Source organism: Gouania willdenowi, chromosome 22 (assembly GCF_900634775.1).
Source record: "Gouania willdenowi chromosome 22, fGouWil2.1, whole genome shotgun sequence".
Taxonomy (NCBI): Eukaryota; Metazoa; Chordata; class Actinopteri; order Blenniiformes; family Gobiesocidae; genus Gouania; species Gouania willdenowi.
This window is the reverse complement of record NC_041065.1, coordinates 6,962,817-6,989,060: the sequence shown is the minus strand read 5'-3', so window position 1 is coordinate 6,989,060 and position 26,244 is coordinate 6,962,817. Positions and strand designations below refer to the sequence as shown.

General features: G+C 39.0%; 1 protein-coding gene across 1 annotated transcript in view; it reads left to right on the top strand.

The window, feature by feature from the left end:
• pacs2 (phosphofurin acidic cluster sorting protein 2) overlaps positions 1-25,934 on the top strand; it is a 91,103-nt gene extending 65,169 nt beyond the window's left edge. The window contains 13 exon segments of the mRNA XM_028437500.1: positions 873-979; positions 1,756-1,910; positions 3,564-3,674; positions 3,759-3,867; positions 4,437-4,469; positions 10,030-10,072; positions 14,919-14,961; positions 16,952-17,087; positions 23,436-23,656; positions 23,754-23,867; positions 24,932-24,949; positions 24,952-25,004; positions 25,006-25,934. Coding sequence (XP_028293301.1) covers positions 873-979; positions 1,756-1,910; positions 3,564-3,674; positions 3,759-3,867; positions 4,437-4,469; positions 10,030-10,072; positions 14,919-14,961; positions 16,952-17,087; positions 23,436-23,656; positions 23,754-23,867; positions 24,932-24,949; positions 24,952-25,004; positions 25,006-25,050 — 1,188 coding nt within the window. The 3' untranslated portion in view covers positions 25,051-25,934.
• The last annotated feature ends 310 nt before the right edge of the window (positions 25,935-26,244 follow it).

Below are 26,244 nucleotides of genomic sequence, written 5' to 3'. Positions count from 1 at the left end.
ACATAATGACTCAAAAAAACATACATTGCTTCATGACACTACAGATTACTCAGTATGTTCACCTCTTTGTACATCCTACCTTCAAACATACTCATTTGGCCATAATAACAACTCTACTTGAGCTCCTCCCACTATATGAATACATACTTCAGACGAGCACTGTACGAGTTTTGCAGATGCAAGATGTATCTTTCTTTTTTAATACACAAAAAATGATGAGTAATAAATAATGTTAGATGTTTTTGAAGTATTATTTGTGTTTCATTTTGTATATTATTATTTTTTATGTCTGTTTGCTGTTTTGTGTATTTTTGTCATTTTGTACATTTATGTTGAGGGGCACACAAAATTAGACCAAGGGTTGCCCCCGGGCCGCTAGTTGCCTATGGCTGGTATATCCCGTCAGTAATAAATCTAACAGTCTGTGAAAGCTTTTTTACAGTCAATGTGATGTCAGTATGATGTCAGAGCAGAGAAAACAAACAACCGAGTAAAGAAAAGAGAGCAAATAACAGAGCTTTCAGGCTTGATTACTTATCCACTATACTTTATTTTTCTATTACAACAGAGGTTCCAAGGTCTGTTTCAGACAAAAAGCAACAAAATCCTGAAGCAATTTTCTCTTTTTGTGACTTTTTACTTTCCACCTTTAAAAAACAAGTTCATTTTGAAAATATACTAATTAAAGTAAAATTTTTATACGCTTCTTTTTAGATTTGCACTTTTTGTCATAATGTGAGTAAAACAAGAGTTGATAGTGTTCTTGTTTTCTGTGTCCCTGTTGTGCTATACTGTAACATTTCAGCTCTAAACTGATCCATATTTTCATTGGAGTTTTTGAGTCTCTTTTTCTGTGCTTTCTCCTCTTTCAGTATCTTTCAGGTGTGCTACAGAACCAGCAGCTGCCTGTGGTCTGTACCTGCACTACCGCCGACATCCAGGCTGCGTTTAACACCATTGTCTCCCGCATACAGAGATTGTAAGTCTCATCTACAGTGGGGAAAATAGGTATTTGATACACTGCCAATTTTGCAAGTTTCCTTACTTCTTAAAACTGGAGAGGTCTGTATTTTTCATTGTAGGTACACTTCAAATGTGGGAAATAGAATCTAAAAAAAATACAAAAACACATTGCATGATTTTTAAATAACTAATTTGCATTTTATTGCATAAAATAAGTATTTGATCACCTACCAACCAGCAATAATTCGGGCTTCCACAAACATGTTAGTTTTTCTTTAAGAAGCCCTATTATTTTCCATTCATTACCCATATTAACTGCACCAGTTTGAACCTTTTACCTGTGTAAAAGACACCTGTCCACACACTCAATGAATCAGACTTCAACCACTCCAACATGGCCAAGACCAAAGAGCTGTCTCAGGACACCAGAGAAAAAAATGTAGACCTGCACAAGGCTGGGATGGGCTACAGGACAATAGGCGAGTAGCTTGGTGAGAAGGCAAAGACTATTGGAGCTATTATTAGAAAATAGAAGAAACTCAAGACGAACCTCTGTGTTGCCAAGATCTGTCTTGAGGAGTGGGCCAGAATCGCTGCACAAACCCAAATCGCTGCACAAACCCGGTCAAGAACTATCAGGAGACTTCTGACTTGCAAAATCGGCAGCATATCGAATACTTATTTTCCCCACTGTATATGTATGTTTATATATATTTTATGGATCAATGTGACGCATTGATTCATACAGCATTGATTAATTGATTTATTTTCTATGACTTTTTTTATTTGTAGTTGCAATTGTAACTCTCAGACGCCCATTCCCATGAAGATTGCTGTGGCTGGAGCTCAGCACTACCTCAGTGCCATCCTCAGGCTTTTTGTGGACCACCTTTCCTCTAAGACTCCAGACTGGCTCAGTTACATGAGGTTCCTCATCATCCCTCTGGGTTAGTGAGACCTCAGAACTTCTGTTTAGTATCATCAGCTACATGAGGTTCCTCGTCATGAGCTCAGAGCTTCTGTTTCGTGTCTCTTTAGTATCAGTTATGGGTGATGAGTCGTCATCGTCATTCTAATGTTAATACATTTATATTCTGTTTTTTTCATTCACTTAAAGCAGAGATAAGCAATGTTTGTCATCATTAGTTGTTACTTAGTTCCAGTTACATGTTATAGTTACATAGTTACAGTTAGTTCCCTTGTTACAGTCAGTTACTTTGTTACAGTTTTGTTACAGTTTCCCAGTTACAGTTAATTACTTTGTTACAATCACCCAAGGGGCAATTCAGTTTCAGTTACAGTTAGTTACTTAGTTACAGTTATTTACTTAGTTTCAGTTACAGTTACTCAGTTACAGTTATACTGTACTTAGTTACTTAGTCGCATAGTTACAAATACAGTTAGATGGTTAGAGTTACTTAGTTATATTGACTTATTTACCATTACTAAGTTATGCAGTTACAGTTACTAAGTTAAATAGTTAGTTACTAGATAGTTACATTACTTGGTTACATTGTTACATTTACTTAGATATATTTAGAGATGTGCCTATATAACCTTTTCACTTCCGATACGATACCGATATTGCAGCCTTGAGTATTGGCAGATATCAATCCGATACAATGTCAGCGCGAATTATACATACTTTTATTACTTATTTTGTAGTGTGGAATGTTAGAAAAGTCTTGATCAAGTGATGTCACTCAAACAGAGAACAATAGTCAGCAACAGTAGGGATGAGAAAAACTGACCCATTTATTATTGACTAATTGGTTACATAAATTTTAACCTTCAACATAATATCTCAGTATTCTATAATTGAATAAAATATATAAAAAATAAATTATAAGACCCTGAAAAATAATTTAAATAAATCCAATAAAAACAATTACTGTCAGTATATGGTGGGAAAAAATGAGGGCGGGGACAAAAACAACAACACAATATTGTCCACTGTCCACTGCTCAAAGTTAAGAGTTCACCGCTCCGGTTTCACTAACTGTGCCCACAACAATGTGGTCATTGCTCTTAGTCTTCACCAAAAAAAAACGTTCTGCTCATTGGAGCACTTATATCAGAGATTTTAGATGCAGTCCGATAAAATCCGATATTAGTTTTCTGGCTGATATCGGATTGATATACGATATCAATATTGTATCGGGACACCCCTAGTTATGTTTGCTTATTTACAGTTACAGTTAGTTACTTAGTTACACAGTTGCTGAGTTACATAGTTACAGTTACATCGTGATTACTGATTGATGGAGGTCAAGTTCTTTTTGTTTTTTTCCCCCCCAGCAGCCAAAAAGATGTTTTAGCTATGCATCCTTACTTGCATTTTCTTCAGAAAATGCCAAATAATCGAGTTGGAGTATATTTTTGTATTTGTGTTGGGGTTTCATTTACTATTTCAGTAATCGTCTTGTGTGTTTTTTGAGTAATTGTGTGCATTTTGTAAATGTTTCTGTTATTTTTGTGCATTGTAGTTCATATTTTCAGTATTTTTATGTTTTTTTGTGTCATTTTGTCAGTTTCCTGTTGCTCATTTCTTATATAAAGAAGGTTAATTTGATTTTAAGCATGCCGTTGGCTTTTTGTAGGCGTGCATCCAGTCTCCAAATATCTGGGCACCATCGACTATCGCTACAACAGTCTGTTCCAGGACACTGCTTGGAGGGAGTTGTTTCACAAAGCAGAGGCTCCTGTTGTCGGTGGGCTCTCATCATTTGGACAATATTAGCCATAAAGCCACTGTAAGGATTGAGTGTAGAACTGAGCCGTGCTCTCCTGTGCAGCCCAGGAGAACCCTGACGTGGCGTCCAGAGTGACCCAGTACATGGCGGGAGCCAACGGAGCCCATCAGCTGCCCATTGCAGAGGCCATGCTCACCTACAAACAGAAGAGGTAGGATTCATGGAGACAGTGAATGTGTTCTCCTGGGGTACCTGAGGACAAAGAAACATGTATTGGTTAATTAGATGAGACATGTTTACTAGGTCAAACAATAGAAATGTCAGATTTCATATTTAATTTAATTTGAGCTTGTAATTTATACATTAAAATGTGTATATTAGCATTCCTACATTTTGTCATGTTAAACTCTATTTACGATAAAAACAAACCCACATCCACTGGGGACATGCTAACGCCTGCAGCAGCGCTTTAATCTTGAACGCAACAACACTAATGAACTCTAACCAACACCCTACTATATAGAACCTGTAGGATTTTACATCATAAGTCTAATGCTACTTGAACGTGTGTGGACCTATTTAATGCAGAAAAATAAGAGTAGAATGAAAAGTCATGTTGATATATGACCAAACATATGAACCAAACTCTAATGCACTACCTTTAAAAAGTGTTCATGTTTAACTTTGTGTATTGTGTGTGATGTCCTGCCATCATTGTGTGCGTTCTAACATAACATGTTTTTATTTTTGTGTTGTATGTTTTCTGTTCTTTCTTTGAAGGAAAAAGAGCTTTCATTTTGATTTTGCAGTCAGGTACTGTGCTTCTCCTGTAGCTCGCTGTCCCGCGTCTTCTGAGCCTGTCTCACACTTTTCATCTCCATCTCTCTCCTGGATCTGCTCGCCACTTCAACTGCTGCCAAGAAATATTAGGCCAGTGTCTTCAAGACACGAATTATAAACACACGGCACAGGGTGTTTAGAAAGAACCGGATTGATAACATATGAACAACATTTATATGCGACCTGGAAAGCAGAGGTCGGATGCTAACAAAGATGCTAACAAAGAACAGAATTTCATAACTACTGCAAACATGAGTTCACATTACAGACTGTTAATTTCCTGTTTTGGTAAAACTTAAGGTGGCAGATATATTTAATGTATCATTTTGACCCATATTCAGATATAAATATAGTAAGTATTTACACTTGAAGAGGAGTAGGGCTATCACATGGGGCAGGGAGAACATGCAAACACTCGGTTAATTTAACTGTTTACGTATGAGTAGAATTTGATATTGAGTAATTTTAGTGAGCACCCCTCTTGTGTTGATATTAAAGGGATACTCCACTGTTTTTAGAAGTTTGGCCTAAAATCTTTGAAATGTACTTACTAGAAGATCTAAGCCTGACAAAATATATTACAATGCATCATATTCATTGAATTGTCTTTTAAAAATGTTTATAGCCAGTGTTCCACCATCTTGAAATCACGTGAATGATGATGTTACACGGCCCCACTGCCTGTAAACATCCCATTGTTTTTTATTGGAGTGAAGCATTCAGCCTTCTTTGTAGATCATTTACCAGCTTTTTCATTCAAAATCACAACTCGCGCTGATATAATAATCAGGAAAATAATCAGGAAAAGTTTAAAGTCGTCAATGTAATCCTCTTTTGAAAGAGGATAAAAAACAGTTGTCACTAGATAAAAACAGCTTCAAAAGATTGAGAAAACATCAGTTTGGGCCCTCTGAAGTGATTTTTAACATTGCAACTTGAAACTTTAAGAGAACAACTTAATTTTTTAGTATGGCCTTAAACAGCCATACGAACTGAGAAAACATCAGTTTGGGCCCTCTGAAGTGATTTTTAACATTGCAGCTGGAAACTTTAAAAGAACAACAAATTTTTTTAGTATGGCCTAAAGCAGCTTCAACACACTGAGAAAACATCATTTTGGATAAAAAAAATTGGTGACCGCAGGAGGTGACAGTTCCAACTGTGTTGTTTGGTAGTAAACAATAGCTGTGTTTCAATTCCCCTTGGAAACGTGCAAAATCTAGATAGTTCAGCTGACGCTGTGATTGGTGAAGATAGCGAGTAATGATCTTTAGTAGTAGCGGACAGTTGAAGACACAAACTCTTCAACAGTCCGTGATTACTCTCTAACTTCAGCCATCAGATTATCAGCAGCACACTATTCAAGGGAGAGTAAAGGTCCTTTAGGAGAGCTCTTCTTCTCGGTCTCATTGTCTACTAACAAAGCCCAGAGTTGGAACTGTTGTCCACTGCAGTCACAGATTTAGTTTTTATCCTCTTTTGGTACACGAAAGAGGTTTACATCAACACCTTTAAATTTTCCTGATTATTTTTGAGCAACCCAAAGCAGCACAAGTTATCATTTTGACTGAAAAAGCTGCTAATTTATGTTAAAGCAGGCTGAATGCTTCACTCCAATAGTAAACAATGGGCTGTTTACAGGTAGAGGGACCGTGTGACATCATCAATCATGTGATTTCAAGATGGCGGAACACAGGCTCTAAAACTGTAAAGTATTCCCATCAATACAATTGATATGGTACATAAAAGTGTGTTTGTTCGGCATATATCTTCTAATAAATACATTTCAAAGATTTTAGGCCAAATTTGTAAAAACAGTAGAGTATCCCTTTAGGGCAAATTGGGGAAACAAATTAAAATAATAACTGGTTCACATGCTTTCTTATCAAAGCATGAAAACTTAAATCTGGTTCATAGGTTCAAAGGAAACTATTGCAGTTAAAGTGGCAGAAGACCAGTCGGACACTCACTTTTCCTTTTCTGTTTGTTGCATCTTCATCAGTTCATTTTACTGTTGACCATTTTGTGCTATTTGTGAGGTTCAGTCCAGCTTAATATGAGATGAGGTGAAATACACACCCTTATCTTTTTATGTGCTTTTTTTAGGGATTTATTTCATCACTTCGCCCGTGTTTTTTGTTTCCGTGTCGTCATAGGTTAACATTAGGTGTAGTCCAATTTTTTTGCGACAACTATGCATTTTATATTCTGGAAAAAATAAAATATGTTTGGAGTATTACTCTCTGTAAGGAAGGTTAGGCTCAACTTTACAAAAAAATAAAAAGAGAGGGCTGTGTTACACTTGAGTGAGGGTGAAGGAGTTAGGGAGGGCAGGACCAAGAAGAATGAGTGTGCAGTTGGTTTGATGTGATGCTACTATTGTGTAGTGTAGTTACATGTAGAGAGAATATTAGGGGTAATAACATCCAACCGCCCCAACTGTGAAGAGAGGAGTGAAGAAGGGGGGTGAGTGTGGGCTTAAAAGATAAGGTCTCCTGAGGCCCCAAACATGCCTGTGCGCCCAGTACCCGAGGGGATCCAAGGAGGCCGATTATACTAACTTTTGGACAGTTTTGACTCATTCCCACCAATATTTCGCCCATGTACACATATTTCCATGCATGTATCTGAACTAATGGCATTATACACATTATTTCATCCTAATTCCAGCAACAAAATGTTAAGGTTTCATTCATTCAGACAACTTTATTCATGAAATTTACTCTGACACTTACTTTGATCTCTTGACATGTTTCAACTGCCACCTGTCAGTCTTCTTCAGCTTTCATGATCGCTTTCAGGTGTCCTAATGGTTTTTTTTGGGTGTGGCCAACTTGACAGTTCTGTCAGGCTGACCATGCCCCCTGTCGCCCGATGGTCTCTGGAGTATAAATATCAATAAGGGAAAACAACAGGTCAAAAACAGGGACAACAAACCGAAAGAAAGTAAAACAAAACACGTACAAAGATGTGATAATAATACAAAAGCAACGAGCTATGAAAAAACATGCAATGAACTCGGCCATAAAACCAACACACCAAACTCAGACAGCTGCTAGTTCACCCTAAAGACAAAAAAGAACAAGACAAAAATTGCAGCGTTATATATTAAACCCCATGAATGTCATGCCAAAACTCATACATACAGTAGAAGAAACTGGAAGAATGTTTATTTCAAGGAACAACAAGCATCGGAGGGAGTGTGAAAAGGAGACAGCAGGAAGACTCACAAGAATAGGGAAAGAAAAGGCAACAACAGGAAAAACTCATCTGCAATATCAGACAGAATGTCAGCAAAAGACAGAATTACGTCGTAGACTCGGACAATGTAACAATAAATGGGACAGAAGGAAACAAACACAAACGCTGGATCAAGGTGGCCATCGAGATTAGTAGGGCGGAGCTTTAACATCAACGGGGATGACAGAACATTCTTGTTCTCCCACGCCAGGGACTTTCTTCTCTAGAGACCATTGGGCGACAGGGGGCGTGGCCAGCCTGACAGAACTGTCAAGTTGGCCACGCCCTGAAATAACTTTTAAGGACACATCAAAGGGATCATCAGAAGCCTCTGAGAAAGACTGGCAGTTGAAACATGTTAGGAGATCAAAGTCAATTTCCTAAACAAAGTTGTCTAAAACAATGAAACCGCAACATATTATTTGATGCTAACTTCCAATAATGTGAACACACTCGCATATCAGAACTCTGCCTGCTTTGCTATGAGACTGATGGTGTATGATGTGTGGGTGTCCTTTCTGTCTCTCCCCTTCTGTAGTCTCTCTGTCTCCTCCCTGGGGGGGCGATGGCAGTTTCCTCAAGGCAAGAGCAGCAACCTCTAATGCTGTCAAAGACCTTTACACCTTCCAGAACTTTCATGTAGAAGTGCATTCAGCCTATTTTCCGGTGTGCTTCATGGAAAATAGTTCATTCTGCATTTGGTTTGTTAGCGTAGCAATGCACCGACTCAAGCAGGAAGTGCATTGACTCAGAGAGGCTATGCTTTTTGGTTGGTGCTCTTTCTTCTCATTGACTTCTGGGTTGTTTCTCCCTGGTGGACCTACAGTCTGCTGAATGCCTGTTTGATCAGGGGCCTCATTTATTAAACGTGTAGAATCCAAACTAAAAATGGGCTGCACCCAAAAAATTTTGATTTATCTAACCAAGCTTATTATTTTACGTTCCATCATAGCAGAAAGGAAAAGGTATGTGAGAACAAATTAGAGCTGTTATCAAAGTCAGAAACAGTATATTATATGTTTGGAGGTCACAGCAGTGGCATCACTAATAAATGAAAAGCAAGTCAGTGATTTAATAAGTGAAATAATAATTGTAAATGTAAGTGGGGAGGGAAATAGCAGGTCAATGTAATCATCATTGAGTTGTAATTGAACATGGATAATAGAATACATATTTGTCATTTGAAAATGTAATTGACAACAACCCTGGCATCAGGGTAAAGGAATCATTTTTACAGTGTAGGCCTACATACATTAATTTTTACTGGGAGCCTTAATATGAACACATTAGTATACGTGGCGTTAACGGCTAGCTAAAGGAACACATCTATAATGATGCAGGCTTGATATGTATGATTATTGTGATCTTTAACTCTGATATGTGAACACATTAAATCAGTGTTTTTCAACCTTGGGGTCATGACCCCATGTGCGGTTGCCTGGAATTAAAATGGGGCTCGCATGAAATGTCTATTAATTGGGGGAAAAAAAACCTTAGGTAAAAAATAGATTGAAATTATATTTAAAATTTTTTGAAATATTATTCTTTTTCAAATACACATCACACAATAAATATCAAATAACTGTATATATATACCTAAACTTTCTCAAATATAAATCTAGTTCAAATAGAATACAGTTTAAAAATGGTGGGGCACTTGTCACTTTGTGCACTAATCCTAGCTACTCAGTATTTGTAACATACTTTAATAAACATGACCAAAAACTAATTTTAGGAACAAAAACATCTCTGGGTGATTTGTGATATCAAAATAGGTTGGGAACCACTACATTAAATGGATGAGATGAATCTGGCTTTTAACCATCTCACCACCGACGCCGTCTTTTCCTCACGTCTCTAAAACTGTTTGTGAACCAGGGTCAGAGTTAACACTACGTTTATTCTGATAAATCACAAAGTTTGCGTGTAAAGTGTGGTGTGGATCTAACTGAAGCCCCTGCTCTACCTTTGCATGTTTTCCTACGCAGAGCTTCAAAGCTAGTCCTACATTTGGGAAGCAGATCCGTTGCAAACCCGACTGTTGGACTTTGCATGATTTATATGTAAAGCAGCAACTGTCCAGATGTGCAAATCTGAGAAATAAGCACAATCTAAAGTCACAGGAAGAAGTGATGAGATTTAAACGATTCATCCAGTGGATGAAGATTCTGTTCTGATACACAGCTAAGCTTGTAGCATTTGCAGTAGTTGCTTTAGATCTAGTTTAGAAACATTCACTTCTATTATTTGATGTGTGTCACATGACCTCTGAACCTCTCCATTCTCTCCACAGCCCTGATGAGGATTCCTGTCAGAAGTTCATCCCGTTTATTGGGGTAGGTCATCATATTTGATTAAAGAGGAACCCCCAGGTTTTTGCTGATTTTCAAATTCAAAAAATGCATTTATTGTGGGTGGAGCTCCTGGACCAGTTAAGACACGCCCAGTCTATACTATGCTAACTAGCTACTCAATACTCACTATTCCTCTCTATCAGGGATGTGCCGTGAGCACTAGGGTTGGGTAGGCAGGGCGTTGCAAATCGAGACCACCAATGACAATTTCATATGTTTCAGCTGGCAAGAGTTAATCTAACAAAATCAACATTGTAAAACACCATTAAAGAAACAAACAAATATTCAATAGCAGCCTCCATACTCTGCCAACAAGATATACGGCAGCGCATCCGTTGTTTGTGTTGGAAACACAGAAACACGGAGAAAATGATGACAACAACTCGGACGGTGGAGCTGTCTGCGGTGCTGAAACCACATCTGCACCCCAAATTCACCAAACAGCCAAAACCTTTACAACAATACGCACCTCTTCCTCTTAAGTCATGCTATTCACATGTTATCCTGACATTAGCTAATAATAGAAATTTCAGATCCGTAAAACACCATATTTTACCATATACACACACCATTTAGCTTATACAATGACCACCAATGTAATCACATGAGAGAGAGAGATATTAAACTTCACACTTACTTTATTTAGTCTCTTTTTCTCAATGGATATGAGAGCCAGCGATGAAAGTCCTCTTTGCTCTGTCCTGTTGCAGCTGTAGGTTTTGATGTATTTTAAAGCAGAAAATGACCTCTCCACCAACTTCAGCAGTTTCGTTGCCTCTGGAACAGTCTGTTCAAGGTCATTTTCAACCAGGAAAGCCAGCAGTTGTTGAGGTGATTTGTTTTTGATCACCTGTGAGCTATATAATCCGATGAGGTCGGCTTTTAGTCTCTCAAAATCAAAATGCTTGCCATATTTACTCAGCCTGTGCAGTTTTGCATCATCAAATTGGACTGACAGATCATCAAACTGTTTACAGTCAACTAAAGTCAGAGAATCAAGCTCTCCAAGGATCTTAAATCGTGCCTCCATTTGCAAGCTGGTGTTGTCCAGGATGCTGTGAAACAACTTTTGTTTCTCCTCTGGGGCCGGCTGCTTGCTGCATGTGTGGTTGTCAGTCAAGTTCAGAGCTCTACACTGCTCCTGAAAATGATCATGAAATGTGTCAAATGACTCGCGCTGGTTGTTAAGGCTTTCATGGTGTCGCTGACACAAAGGCAGCAGAATCCTATGTCCATCACCTTGGCCTGGAGAACATGGAACAATGCATCTGTCTCCGTGAATATCGTGCTTTAGAGAGCCAGAGACTGAATCCAGAGGCCATAGCTAGAGCTTGTCCATCCCATTCATCAGGATTTTCCTGAATAAGTTTGAACACCTCACAAAGCTTTAAAAATGATGGTTTGAACAAGGCTGGAGTTTGAGTTCCATCTGGTAGCTGCTGCACGTGGAATGCGCCATTTCACCACTTCATCAAGCAGCTTGCTGCATTTTGTAGACTTGCTAAAATAAGCAGTGAGGCCCGCCACAGTCTTAAAAAATACTTTACACTCAGGGATCATCTGTGCAGACTGTGAAAGGACGAGGTTCAGATTATGACCGTAGCAGTGAGTAAACATTGCTTCCGGGACCTTTTCTCTGATTTTTGCCTGCACACCATTTAGCTGGGATGCCATAACTGTTGCGCCATCATGGGTTTGCGCTACCAACTTGTGTGCACAGTTAAACTTGTCCTGTACACCAAACGTGTAGTTTCTCAGTTGCTCTGGCCAAATGTTTTCAGAGCAATCTGGCTCTGTATGTGGATCACTGATTTTTTATGTTTGGCTATGGCACAGGGCAAGTTGTTCAAATCGCAGTATCTCGCATTTGTCCAGACCTTGTTGGTGATGCCACGGCCGCCAAACAGCAAACACGGGAAGCAGAACAGAACAGTGAGGCGCATCCACAAAGCCAATCCTTCCTTTTGTACCATTCACTTTGGAAAGTCTGCACACTTTTTTGACCTTTCCTTTGCTAAAGGTCTGGTAGCTCAGGTGTTGGTCTCCCATCTTTTAAAAGCTGTCGTGTTTCCTCAAAAGAAAGTTGTGAAACTATGTTTATTCTCTCAATCGCGGTCATCCTACCTGTAGTGTAATCCTGGGCGATATCCCGCCCACTAGATAGAGAATGAAGCAGCGGCCACGCGATATCTATTCACTAATGCACTGTGAAAGTAAGTATAGGATTTAGCATAGCACGGTTACGTCCAAAGGCAGGGTAGCGATTTGCCGTTTTGCATAAATGGTTTTCATAGTGGGTCTGTGGGGAACTGACTGCGCATGCGCAAACATCCGTTCACATGATATGGGGCTAAAGGCAGAGCAGTAGTGTACCTTCGGGAGAGGTGTGTCCTCCTTCCCTGTAATACAGGAGTCTGCAGCGTCTCTGCCATACCAGGAAATAGCGGTGTTTAGTCTCTCATTTGGGCTATGAAAAACACAAAAAATGCTGACACTTTCAAACTTCTAGGTACTGTAGGCTGTTGGAAATTGAAAAATAAATAAATTATATTATAATTAAAACAAATTAATCAATTATCTCAGTCCAACCTACTCGGATTGTAGAGTCCACAGATGCTAGTTTTAATAGGAGGGGCGGGGCTTGTGAGGCACAATGGTCCAATGACGTCACAGAATCTCCTTCTCAGCCAATAACAAAATTAAATTGTAATAGCTGGATTTCAACCCATAGAGGGCAATCACTCCGACATTTTACAACAAAATACGACAAAATTGAAATACTTTGACTAAAATGTTGTGAGTTGAACCAGAATCAATCAACAGCACTATTTCATACCAAATACATTTATTCTCAGCAGAAAAAGAAGTGATTTTGGGGTTTAGTTACTCTCTACAACTCTACCGGACCCACCCACGAGGGCAGCTCCTGCCTCCTGCTAAAACTGTAGCCAGCCAACATTCAGAACAAAAGATCATAGCACACACACCAGGCCCTTGTATTCAAAGAGGGAAAAGTCGACAAGTGGGAAAACTTGGCTTTTCCCACTGCTGTGAGTCACAAAATAAACACAGAGCTCTATTGCAAGATACTACATGAAACTACAGGCAGAGGAAAATCCACTAATATACCAGTCGGGTATGTTACAGACCAAAACAATGCCACAAAATCAGAAAATACACAGCAGCAAATGTCAGCAATGTTTTTTTCTTTTCAACAGTTGCTCCAATATGCATAAAACTCCATATTTTGATCAATCCAAATCATGTCGTCAGATTGATACCGCCATTATTGACATCCTGGCATTTCTCAGTCGACAAATCCTTCCAATGAGCGCATAGCGGTTGTGCGTAAAATGGCCAGGCCCTCCTTCATCCAGCTCTGATTGGCCAGGGCTAAAGCCCGGTCCCATAGTGTTTGATATCACACATTTTTACAGGTTCTCAGATTTACAACGCTGTGTCAAGCATTCTGATTGGTCAAAGCATTGCTGAATTAGACCCATGCTTCATAGAGTGGTGGGGAAAATTGTATTACGCATGGCACAGCACAAACTTGGATAAAAATGGATAATATGTGTTTATTTCAATCCAAATTGCAACATCTAGTTGTCAAAAATAAGACTAAAAATGATTGGAATCAATTTGACTGACATATTACAGTTACACAGAAACATTTGGCACAGTTGTGGTCAGTGTTGGGGTCAATTATAATTGTAATTGTGTAACTGATAATTAATTAATTGTAATTTTAAAATTATGTTACTGTTGGAATTGGAATTAAATTGTAATTGAGTTTAGATAATTGACTTTGTAATACTAATTACCATGAAAATTCTATAAAAATTGTCAATTATAATTTAACGCAAAACTGGGGAACCATGTTACAGTTCTACACATATGTAACAATTATTGTTGGAAAGCTTATCCAGCTTTCCAACATATTACCATTTTAAAAAAATGATTTATGGGTATACTTACTGACACAAAAAAGGCTCAGACGCCCACACCAAAAATATGAAAACCTATATTTTCATTGATTAGGAAGCCTAACAAGGTCCTCAATAGATGGGAAAGAAATTAGATGATAGATGTTTTTAGTATGTTTTACAGCTGATTTAGGACCCATTTTCATAAGAGATGCCAACAGAAAGCTAACACAAGAGGAAGGTGAACTTTTATTAGGTTATTTATTTAAGGCTCAGTAATTGTGATACATTTTAATTGAACTCTAGTAATTGAGAACGTAATTGTAATTGCCTGAGGATCTGAGGATAAGAAAAGATCCTGGTCACTGTAATCATAATTTAATTGTAAATAAACATGGATAATTGAAACCGTAATTGTAACTGAAAAATTGAATTGACCCCAACCCTGATTGTGGTAAACTGGGCTTCCGTCTAAACTCTTTTTTTTTTTTTTTTTTTTTTTACTAAAACGTGTCTCTTTGGCCTAATGTTAATTATCATCACCAAACTTGCTGCAGTTGAAGTCAATTCATTAGTTCAATAATTCCTGCCTTTGTAGCCTTCCCTATTTAGAATTGGCTTTATATTTGATGTAAAACTCTGGGTTTTTTTAGGTGGACTACAGTTTTCTGTATTTAAAACATGATTTGTCACTCAGTGATATATATTTCCAAAAATTTTACATCAACTGTAACCACTAAAAAAATGCCTAATAGGTCTTGTAGAAGCTTTGAAAAATGTTATTTGATGTGGGTATGTGATTTTTGGAGAAAAGAGGCTGGAGGTTAACAATAATAAGTTAATACATATCATCTGTTTGAATGTTCAGGGCTCATATTTTTTCTCTTTGTTTTATTATTCAGATGGTGAAAGTTGGTATTGTGGAACAAACATTTGCACTATCAGGTATGTGGATGTTTAAATGTTTTTAATCATATGATCACATTTATATTTCTTTCTCAATATTCTTTCCTGATTTGTCACCCCATCGTAGCTGGGGGGACACAGCGGAGGCTGCTTCTCCTCTGGGGATCACTCCCGTACACCTCAGACTTGTTAAAGATGGTATTGCGTAGGAAGAACAGGCCGTTTTGTTGTTGTTGAGCTGCACTTTATTATCTGGCTGCACTATAAAAACAAGTTTATAGTGCAGCTTTATACACATAAGTTTATATTGCAGCGACCCGACGCAGCCTGGTCGCCATGTCAGACTCTACCCATAGGCACCCGCACACATCTCTCACTCTCACACACACACACACACACACACACACACGTGCATCAGCCGCACGCATTTCCCCACTGCGGGATGAATAACAAATGTATCTATCTGTCTATGTCTTTGCAGTAATTCATCCATTTTTTTTATTAGCTTCCTCGACTAACACTTCCAATTCTGCTACTTCATTTTTTATTTTTTGGCTTTTGTGACTCAGCTCTCCTTCACGCTCTATGTTCAACATAACACGTACAAAACGCTAATTTAAATAGGGCGGTCTCCACCACTTCTGCACGTGCACTAATCATTGCATCCAATGAGAACATTTCTGTCATTGCATCCAATGTGAACATTTTTAAATCAATGTTAAAGGCACTCTTTTTCTCTACTGGGTATGATTGTTGATGTAATGTTTTGTTGACGATTTTAAATTATTTTACTGATGATTTTAAATGTTTTTGCCGACTTAAATGTTCTTATTGATTTTAAGCTGTTGAATGTTTTCCGTTGCACCTTTTGATCATGTAAAGCACAATGAGTTGCCTTGTGTATGAAATGCGCTATACAGATAAATTTGCCTTGCCTTGCTGCAATCTTAGTGAATTCCTCACAGCAGGTGAGGAAACTGCGTCACCAAGGGATTTAGGATATTAGTGAATCTAACCCTTAATGTCTTCTTCACCTCCATCTCCATGGTCGCTTTTGTTTTTCTAAAATTTGTCACTTGATTTCTTCAACTCACTCGTGCAGCTTCTCTCGTTTCTGTACTTTTGAAATTTCCAGTTTGCAAAACAAAAGCAAATAAAAGATACTTGATGGTAACTGCATTTACTGCCACTTTTAATATTAATAAGAGCACATCTCAAATTAAGACATTAAAATGATAATGTAGTAGATAATGGATGTGAGAGATTTAGTGTAGGTGAATGATAATCATGTTGTGAATGCATTGATTAACAGTAGTTTGTGCTTCAGGGTTAGGGCCACAAAATGAAAGTTGCTTAGGGCCTCTTAAAGGCTTGGGCTGATCCTGACTGCAGCTCTGCCACACATTTTCACTTTACTTTCACAGTAACAGGCTGATGGCATGCACTTCTCTGTGTGCTCAGCAGAGGGCAGTAACTAACCCTTTCCTTCACAAAGATGGGATTGTCTGTTGTGTGTGTTTTAATCTTGTTTTGTGTGTTTTCATCATTGATTTGTGTTTTTAATTCATTCTTTGTCATTTTGTATGAATATGTTTCTGTCATTCTGTGTATTGTTGTTGTTTTGTGTTTTTAGAGTATTTTCTGTTCTTCTGGTTTTCTGTAATTTTTCTTTAAATGTGATTTTTCTGTATTTTGAAGTCGTTCAGTGTTTTTGGAGTCATTTTGTGCATTTTATTTCTCTTCTTATGTTTTTTCTGTCATTTTGTGTGTTTACTGTGGGGCCGCACAAAATCTGACTCTGGGCTTCCAGTTGCCCTTGTCTGATTTAGTGTTTTTTTAAGCTATGTCTTATTCTATATTAAAAGTTGTAGTTTTTAGAAAACATCAATAATGTTTTGCACATAGCAGCTTGGTTTCAAGCAGAAAGTGAACTACTGAGTCAATCCTTCACATTAGAATGAGATACAAAGAGTCAGTGGTAAAAGCACTCACCCGTATGGCTAACTAAAGTCTGACTTTGTTTTCTCAGGAGACTCTGATGATGCTAATCCTCTGAGCTTGTCGCTGCTATCCTCCACTCCTCCACAAGTATCACCTGCTCTCAAAGATGCATCGCCCACACCTCCATCCTCTCCCTCTGTCAACACCAGCCTTTGTGGTTACAGGTAGTCCCACCGCAGAGATAAATGTGAATACATGATGTTAGCTTTATTATAACATTAATCCTTTACATTAGTCATTGTTAACAAACCCATATTACTCCATCCATCAATGATTAAACTTTTTAGGTGAACAACAAAGACAAATATCATCAAACATTTAGTACAACAAACAGTAGTTTTTGTGAAGATATCCTGCTGTGATGGCGGTTACTCTTTAAAATTTTTTACAGTTTTTTATTTTTTTTAAGGATAAATTAGACATTCTTTGCTCCATGTTTGGTGTCCCTTACTTCCACTACAGGTACCCTTTAAGGGTAAGGGAAGTGTTTATAGCAAAAAATATGTTTCAATTATTAATAAACAAAATATGTACAAAAAACATTTTGGTCAGGATATGGATGTTTGTTGATTGTGTTCTGTTGGTCTACAGTTTCTGAACAATGGTGGAGTGTAAAGTTAATGGTTGCTATAACAACAACAGAAAAACCCACAAAAAACATTTATTTTGCGTTCTCGAAGCCAAATAACGACACTAAGGACAGAGTGATCCAGACGTTGCGGGATACACACTTAAAATGTTTTTGTGCGGACGAAAATTCTGTGGTAAGCGAGGACCCGCTTCAAGCTGAGCTGCTATGAGAGGGATCTGCGGGCTAAGCTAATGGGCTAAACTAATGGGCGCAAAGCCAAAGTTACATCTGAAATCAGACTGAGTCGCGACAGAATTCCTTCACAGAAAGTCTCAATGCAGCTTGTAAGCGTACTTGTTCAGAGCTCTACTACATTTCTGCTTACATGGGCAGGTGTCATGGCATGAACTGCATTTCCACCAGATTGTTCCCTCTATTTTCTTGTGGCTAATGAAGAACTTACCTGTTCGTTAGAGCACAATCAGGTACTGATCCTCAGTGGTAGTGGAGTATCACTCCCGTCAATGAACAGATATAGACAACCTCAGCCATGGCTTGTTTCTGCTGGTAACCACAGCTCTGTCTGTTAGGCTAATTCTGCATGCTGAGTGGTGCAGGGAGGCACAAGAAGCAGGTAGTGGGGAGAAAGGTTGACGTTTAATCCTCTCCTAACATACAACCTTGATGATGCACTTTAATTAATAAAAGAGTGGATACACAAGGCTGCTTCACACTGAGAGTGAGCATTGTAAGCATTGGAAACTTTGAATCTGACAAATTACCAATGTCCTGTGGGGTTCCTCAGGGTTCTGTTCTTGTTAAAGTCTTTACACTGGCTCCCAGTCAGCCTCAGAATAGACTTTAAAGTTCTGCTGCTGGTGTATAAATCTGTGACTGGGTTTGGTCCAGATTACATCAGTGAGATGTTAGTCAGATATGAACCCAGCAGGTCTCTCAGATCTATGGACACAGGTCAGATAGTGGAGACCAGAGTTCACAGTAAACATGGTGATGCTGCTTTTAGTTGTTATGCTGCAAAGAAGTGGAATAAACTGCCAGCAGAGCTGAAGTCACCATCTAATGTGAACATTTTTAAATCAAAGTTAAAGGCACTTTTTTTCTCTACTGCATATGATTGAGAGAGAGATTTTTGGTCATGTTGTTGATGTCATGTGTTTGTTGATGATTTTAAATGTTGTTATTGATGATTTTAAATGTTGTTATTGATGATTCTAAATGTTGTTATTGATGATTCTAAATGTTTTATTGCTGATTTTAAATGTTTTTGCTGCTGAGTTTAATGTTCTTATTGATTTTAAAGCTGTTGAATGTTTTCTGTTGTACTTTTTGATCATGTAAAGCACATTGAGTTACCTTGTGTATAAAATGCACTATACAAATAAATTTGCCTTGCCTTGAGAGCAAACTGAAAAAGTACACTTCCCGCAATATAAACAGACCTGTTACATCGCTACCTCCCACAATGCAACATTCCTAGAAAGTGACGGGCCAGGCCGATTAACGAAAGGTGTCATTTAGTGTGCCCTTTACAGTATAGAAAACCATTCAAATGTAACTGAGCAAAATAAAGGCCCAGGTTCCTGACACGCCCACCCGCGAGTAAGTAGAGCAAAACCGCGTAGTCGTGAATAAAGGCCGGCTGAAGGAAAGGAGGCGGTAATGTAATTTTTTTTGGGCCGTCTAGAAATCACGGAACATGGAGTTTTCCCAACGCTTGTAAATATTACTGAAATCCGTGAAAATTAGAAAGTTCACTTTTAATTTGAAACACCTTGATTCAGTGGCGTGCACAGGTAGACACTAGGTGGTGCTAAAGCACCTGCCCTTTTCCCTCTGGACCAAGCAAGTGCCCTTTTGAAAGTTTTCCTTTTTTTTGTGGCCCATGCTGACATGATCATCTGTAAGTGCTCGTTGATTAAAAGCGTGTGATGATAATGCTCCAATTAATATTCCCTCCACCTGCACACACCTCTGTCAACGTGAACGCGCAGAGCGGACACAAACGGAGGCGCGTTGTAGCAGCAGACAGTGCACAGCTGCAGCCTGAAACACACCCTCCTCCCCTGCCCACCAGCCAGGTAACACATAAGTGAATGCATTTATTTGTCTCTGTTGTGAAGTAGCCTGTCTCAACGCCACACAGCTGGACATAAATTAGGCGACTGCTCACATGCTTAACAAGTTAGACGCTAGGGATGGGCGATATTGACTAAAAAAATTAGACATAATTTCCAATAGTTTTTCTACTGCTGATGAATCTTGTTTATTTCATATTGACATGAGTTACATAAAGTTATGGTTGATAAATATATCTTTCTGATTTCCTATAATTAAACCAGTTCAACCTTGATGATTTAATCATTCAGCATATTTTGGTGTAATAATCACAATAGTTACATTAGTCTTATGGGACCAGCTTTGTCTTGTCAACACATGATTTAAAAAAAAAGATCGTTGCTACAGGTTCATCTCTGTCCCCGTGTTTGTAGAACTTTGGGTGGATCTGAAGGAGGAACTTGAATCGGTTCCCCTTGTTGGATGGTTTGTCTGGTCTTAACTAAGTACGGTCCATGATGTATTGCAGTACGGCAGCTTCAGGTAGCCGAGACGAGCGCCTCACACACTTGGCGGTTTGTGTGGGGGGCGGTGCAGTGCACACTGTGGAGGCTTCCGCGGCAGAGCTTCCGTAAACAGCGTTGTGCTCCAGAGAATACTAAGTTTGTTGACAACAAACACTGATTTTACTCACTTTTTATTCATAAGACTGGAAAAGGTTTAATTCTAGGGGATTTTAACTTGCACATTGATAATGATGTTTCTACCACCACAGCAACGGACCTTTTATCTATGACAGAATCTTTTAACTTTATTCAACATGTCTCAGGCCCCACTCACTTGAAAGGTCATACTTGGACCTGATCTTTTTCACTTGGTCTGAAGGTGGAGTGTTGAGGACGTTCACCTAATCGATCATAGTGGTGTGTTCTTTGACATGGGGGTCCATCCTGAGCCCTGCCCTCCTCTCGTTTAAGTAGAGAGGAGGGTCACAGAGACAACAGTAGATAGATTCTGTGACAGTTTTGACCCCTCTGTTTTTAATGGGCTCAACTGAATCGATGAATTCCTGCATTGCTTTAATAGGCACTGTACTACTATCCTGGATCAAGTGGCGCCTGTTAAATCTAATACTGCGTCTTGTCAACAGTTTTGTCCTTGGATTAATGACAAGATTGTGAACCTACAGAGATCATGTCGTAAAATCGAGCGTCTGTGGCACTCCTCAAGGCTTGAGGTCCATAGACTCCATCTAAGGGAACTTGTTGCCTCCTTAAACAATCTACTAGAGGAGGCTAGATCAAGTGATTTTCACTAGCTGATAGCCTCAAATAAGAGAAATCCTAAAGTGCTCTTTGACACTATCAGTTCTATTGCCTCACCCGCTGTTACCGCAGTTGCTGCACAATACAGGGCTGGTTGCAATGAACTTTTTATTGACAAGGTTTGGAAAATAAAAGACAATATTGCTTCTCCTCCTTCCTGCAGTCAAGCCTGTGTTGACCCTCCTCCTTATAGTTGGTCATCCTTTAAGTCAGTCTCTCGAGTGGATGTCCTATCTACCATAAAAAGCATGAATGTATCATCCTGTCGGCTAGATGTCATCCCAGCTATACTGTTTATTAATGTTTTGGAATCAATCGACTCATGTTAAACAAATGTTTAACATTTCTCTTTCAGCTGGTGTGATTGAAAAAACCCAGCTTGGACCCAACAGAACATGAGAAATTTAGGCCAATTTCAAAGATCCCGTTCCTGGCTAAAGTTCTAGAAAAGTTAGCCTGTAATCAGCTTACAAATCGTTTTTTGGAGGCTAACAACATTTTCAACACTTTCCAGTCTGGTTTCAGAAAGTTTCATTTCCACTGAAACAGCACTGCTGAAAGTGTCCAGTGACATCATGATGGCTGCCCACTCTGGTAAATGTTCCGTTTTAATCCTGTTAGACCTGTCGTCTGCGTTCGGCATGGTCAATCACAGAATCTTGTTTGAGAGACTGCGGGATGTGGTCGGCTTTGTCAGGCCCTGTGTGGTTTCAGATCTTACCTGACTGGTAGAACGTTCTCTGTCCTCTAACAATATGATGTCGGAAACTGCAGACTTAAAGTGGGATGTACCCCAGTGTTCGGTCCTTGGGCCGTTTTTGTTCTTGATTTAAATACTCCCTCTTGGCGAGCTGATCCAGAAGTTCAGTGAGGTCTATCACTTGTATGCTGATGACCTCCAGTTGTACTGCTCTTTTAAGTCCTCTAACCTCAGAGACTGGCTTTTCTCACAAACTGCCTAGCCAAATAAAGCAATGGCTAAGTGAAAATAGCCTGTAAAAAGGAATCCCTAGTCGTTGCTCTCCAGACAGTACTGTGCCTCCTATTAAGCAGCACCTTGGTGCCCTAAGTAGCTCTGTAAAAGGTAGTCTGAGGAACCTTGGAGTAACTTTTGATGAAGGGATGTCCCTTGAATGGCATTCTAAACTAGCTTATCAGGAAACTGTTTTTTTTCCACTTGAGAAACATCTCTAAGCTGAGACGCATGGTGTCTCGTCATGAGCTTGAAATGATTGTGCAACGTTTGTTTCCTAGCGATTAGACTACTGTAACAGCCTGTTTACATGCCTTAGTAAAAAAGACTTGGCTCGTCTACAAGTAGTCCAAAACTCTGCTGCGCGGCTCCTGACCCGCACCCACAGGAGAGCCTATATTACACTTATTTTAAAATCTTTACATTGGCTCCCTGTCATATACAGGATTCATTTTAAAATCCTGGTACTGACGTTTAGGGCTCTTCATAGTCAGGCGCCCGAACACATTAAGGGCCTGATCCAGCCCTATGTTTCTAATAGGAGCTTGAGGTCCTCTTCTCAGAACTTGTTGATAATCCCCCGCAATCGCTTTAAAACTAGAGGAGATCGATCATTTAAGGTGGTAGCTCCTCGCCTCGGGAATGATCTTCTACACACTCTGCGCATGCCAGACTCTGTGGATGATTTTAAGAATCAACTAAAGACATACTTTTTAGGGAGTTTTTCTAGCCACACTTTTGTATCTGTCCAGTGTAGACTTTGTATGTACCCTTTTATTTTTTGCATTCTACTGACATTGCACTGTACCGGCATGTGTACATTGTTATTGTTTTTTTAACTGTAAAATTTGAAGCACTTTGTGACCCCGGTCTGTGAAAAGCACTATATAAATAAATTTTACTTACTTACTTACTTATAGCTTACACAATACATGTTACACTTTAGTTAACGTAACACTTATTTTGAGTGTGTCCAAAATGAAGACTTACCATAGTTTATGCCTGAAGTTATAAAATTGCTCTAAAAAGTCCTTTAATGTGTTTTTTTAATAAAAAGGTGCACACATTTTGTTTACTGGTGATACATTAAACACATTTTTTGTTTTATACATTTTCACTAGAGGCACCCTTTAACCACTGAAACTGCCTCATCATAACACACAAGTCACACCTGTTTTTCTCTTTGAAGAACAAACGTTTTTGCTTTCCCATCGTTAATGACATTTTCTTTTTTAATGGATTGATTTTCTTTTCTGGGACATTTTGGGATCATCTTTCAATTTTTCTTAAATCCACTCGTTGGAAAATCGCCTTGGTTAGATGCCGAACACTGCCTCTAGTGGTGTGATGCAGTCGATTCATGGATCAGAAAATCCACATGCATTGTGGGAGATGTAGTTTGTGGTCACGGTATGCTTTAAAGAAGCAATGGGCTCGTATTTTTGAGACAATCGTATGCTTTAAGCTCACACCGGCCACATAGAATAACGTTTGCAGGCTGAACTCAGCAGAGAGAGTGCTGCTCTTGCCACTTTTGAGATGAGAAATGTAAATTTTCTTTATGCAGCTCCATTGGTCAAGCAGAGCTGATGGGACTTCAGGTGGATTACTGGGTGGCTCAATCAGAGAGGAAGAAGGAAGTGGAGAAACGAGATTCTTCTGCCAAAAACACTCTGAAGTGCAATTTCCGCTCGCTGCAGGTCAGCCGGCTGCCACTAGGGGGCGCTGAGCCAAGCTCCCTACCCACCATGTCCATGACTGTGGTGACCAAGGAGAAGAATAAGAAGGGTATGCAGTGTATGGAAATGTTGTAGGGCCGTGTGTAAAGTGTGCTCACATCACACAACAATATCTAACTCCCCCCATTGCTCTTCTCGTCTGACAGTCATGTTCCTGCCAAAGAAGAGCAAAGACAAAGAGCTGGAGTCCAAGAGTCAAGTGATCGAAGGCATCAGCCGCCTCATCTGCACAGCCAAGCATCAGCAGAACATGCTGAGAGGTAACGTGTACACATGTAGTCCACAGAGCAGACGTCACCAAATGAAAAATAAAATTGGCAACCAGGGGGCCACATGCGGCTCCTGGTCTAATTTTGTGCAGCGTCCAACATAAATCTACAGTTACTTCAAAGACACAAAATAACAGAACAATTGACAAAACGATTACAGAAATTAACAAAAATTACTCCAAAAAGATACAAAGTTAAAGGATAACACACAAACGGATAACAACAATGGAAATAAGCAAAATGCCAAAAACAATGACCATAAAACTAAAATAACTGAAGAATATGCAAAAAGATGACAAAAACACATACAAAAATATACAAAGTGACTCCAAATCACACAAAACAACAGAAATGGAGACAAAGCCATGGTCGGGGTCAGTTATAATCGTGTAATTGATAATTAATTACAATTATGGCGTAATTGTAACTGTAATTTTAAAAATACATTGCTGTTGTAATCATAATTGAATTGAGTTAGGTAATTGACTTTGTAATTGTATATGCCATGAAAGTTCTATGTACAGTTCTACACATATGTAGAATTATTTTACCACCCATCCATCCATTTTCAGACCCACTTATTCCTGTTTATCAGGGTCGCGGGGGTCTGCCGGTGCCAATCTCCGGCTCTCATTGGGTTGCTAGGCGGGGGTACACCCTGCACAGGGGCGCCAAGTCCATTGCAGGAATTATTTACCATTTAAAAAAATATAAATCTAGGGGTATACTGACACAAAAAGGCTGACACCCACAACAAAAATATAAAAACCTACATTTTTTATTGATTAGGAAGCCTAACAAGGTAACTAATAGATAGGAAAGAAATTAGATGATAGATATTTGTTTTTAGTGTATTTACAGTAATTGCGATTAATTGTATTTTCAAAAATGCTTGTAATTGTAATAGAATTGTCGTTTAACATGGGCAATTGAAGATATAATTGTTACTGAAAAATGTAATTGACCCCAACCCAGGAGGGAATCCCCCCCCCAAAAAAAAATAAAAAGGTTGAAACCACTACTCTAAATGTTCCTGTCTTTGATCTTGTTCCCAGTGCTGATTGATGGTATGGAGGGAATGATGTCAAGTTTTTCCAACTGGCTGCTCAGTGGTCGTCACACGTCAAGGCACTTCACGATTGGGATCTTTGGACACCCTAAAGGCCCGTATTAGCAGCATATCAGAGACTGCACCTTGTTCCTCTCACTAATGGCTCACACACTTCTTTCTGTTCCGCTTTCTCTTTTTATTTAAACTCCTGCTTTCCAACTCTGTCATTGTTCCCATGATTTTTCTTCAAGTCAAACTATCTGGAGGCACTGCTGCAGAGGGAGAAGTGACTGAACAAAACGCCTGCTGATGTTTTTCATCCCAAGAAAAAGTCTATTAAACTCTAATTAGAAATAACTTTTATTGTAAAGGGACAAGTGACTTTTTAAAGCACTTCACCCATAATAATGTATTGTCAATGTAATGATGTAGACATGAGGGTCATATTGTTTATTTTTTTGGTTGTAAAACTGTTGTGTTTTTACCCCAGAAGGGAACACTGCAGGATCTCAGGGGTGTCAAACTCATTTTAGTTCAGGGGCCAAATACGGACCAGTTTAATCTCACAATGGCCGCAGATTATAGGCGGTGAAACGAGCAATTTTATCATTGCTGTGCTTGCGTATCATAGTATTTAAAGTATGTTTGGCACCAACAGGGATGGACTGGGACAAAAATTCAGCCTTGGAATTTTTTTGTCCAGACCAGCCCATTACATTATCAGCGGACACCATGTAAAAGCTGTTTTTAGGTCAGTGATGCTCAACATGTGACTCTTTATGTCTAAAAGGGGGAAATTTTAAAACCCCTTTTTAGCGATTTTCAAAAAGTTCTGACACTTTTTTCAGACTTTAGCCTCCCTTTGCCAATAAATGCTTCTTTTTTCCCCAAGTTTTTTGTCAATTTTTGCAAGCTTTTATTCAATTTTTGTCCTTTCTTGTATTTTTTGGCCACTTTTCATCCAAATAAGCTGACCTTTGCCCAATAAATCCCATGTGTTTTCTTTTTTCCCCTACATTTTCACTCTTTTTGCCCTTTGTCACTATTGTTTGCCACATAACGCCCATTTAAGCTACCCTTTACCATTACATACCACCTGGTTCCTCTTTATTTGCCAAATTTTAGCCCATTTTAGTCACTCAACACTCTTTTCTTGCATTTTGTGCCATTTTTGGCCACCTGGTCTGCCTCCACTTGCTCTAAAAAAAACAAAAAACGCTGTGGACCAGACCAGCCCACTTCGGGCCGATGGCCCACGATGACCGGTATGCCAGATGGCCAGTCCACCCCTGGCCAACGACAATATCCAAGCAATAA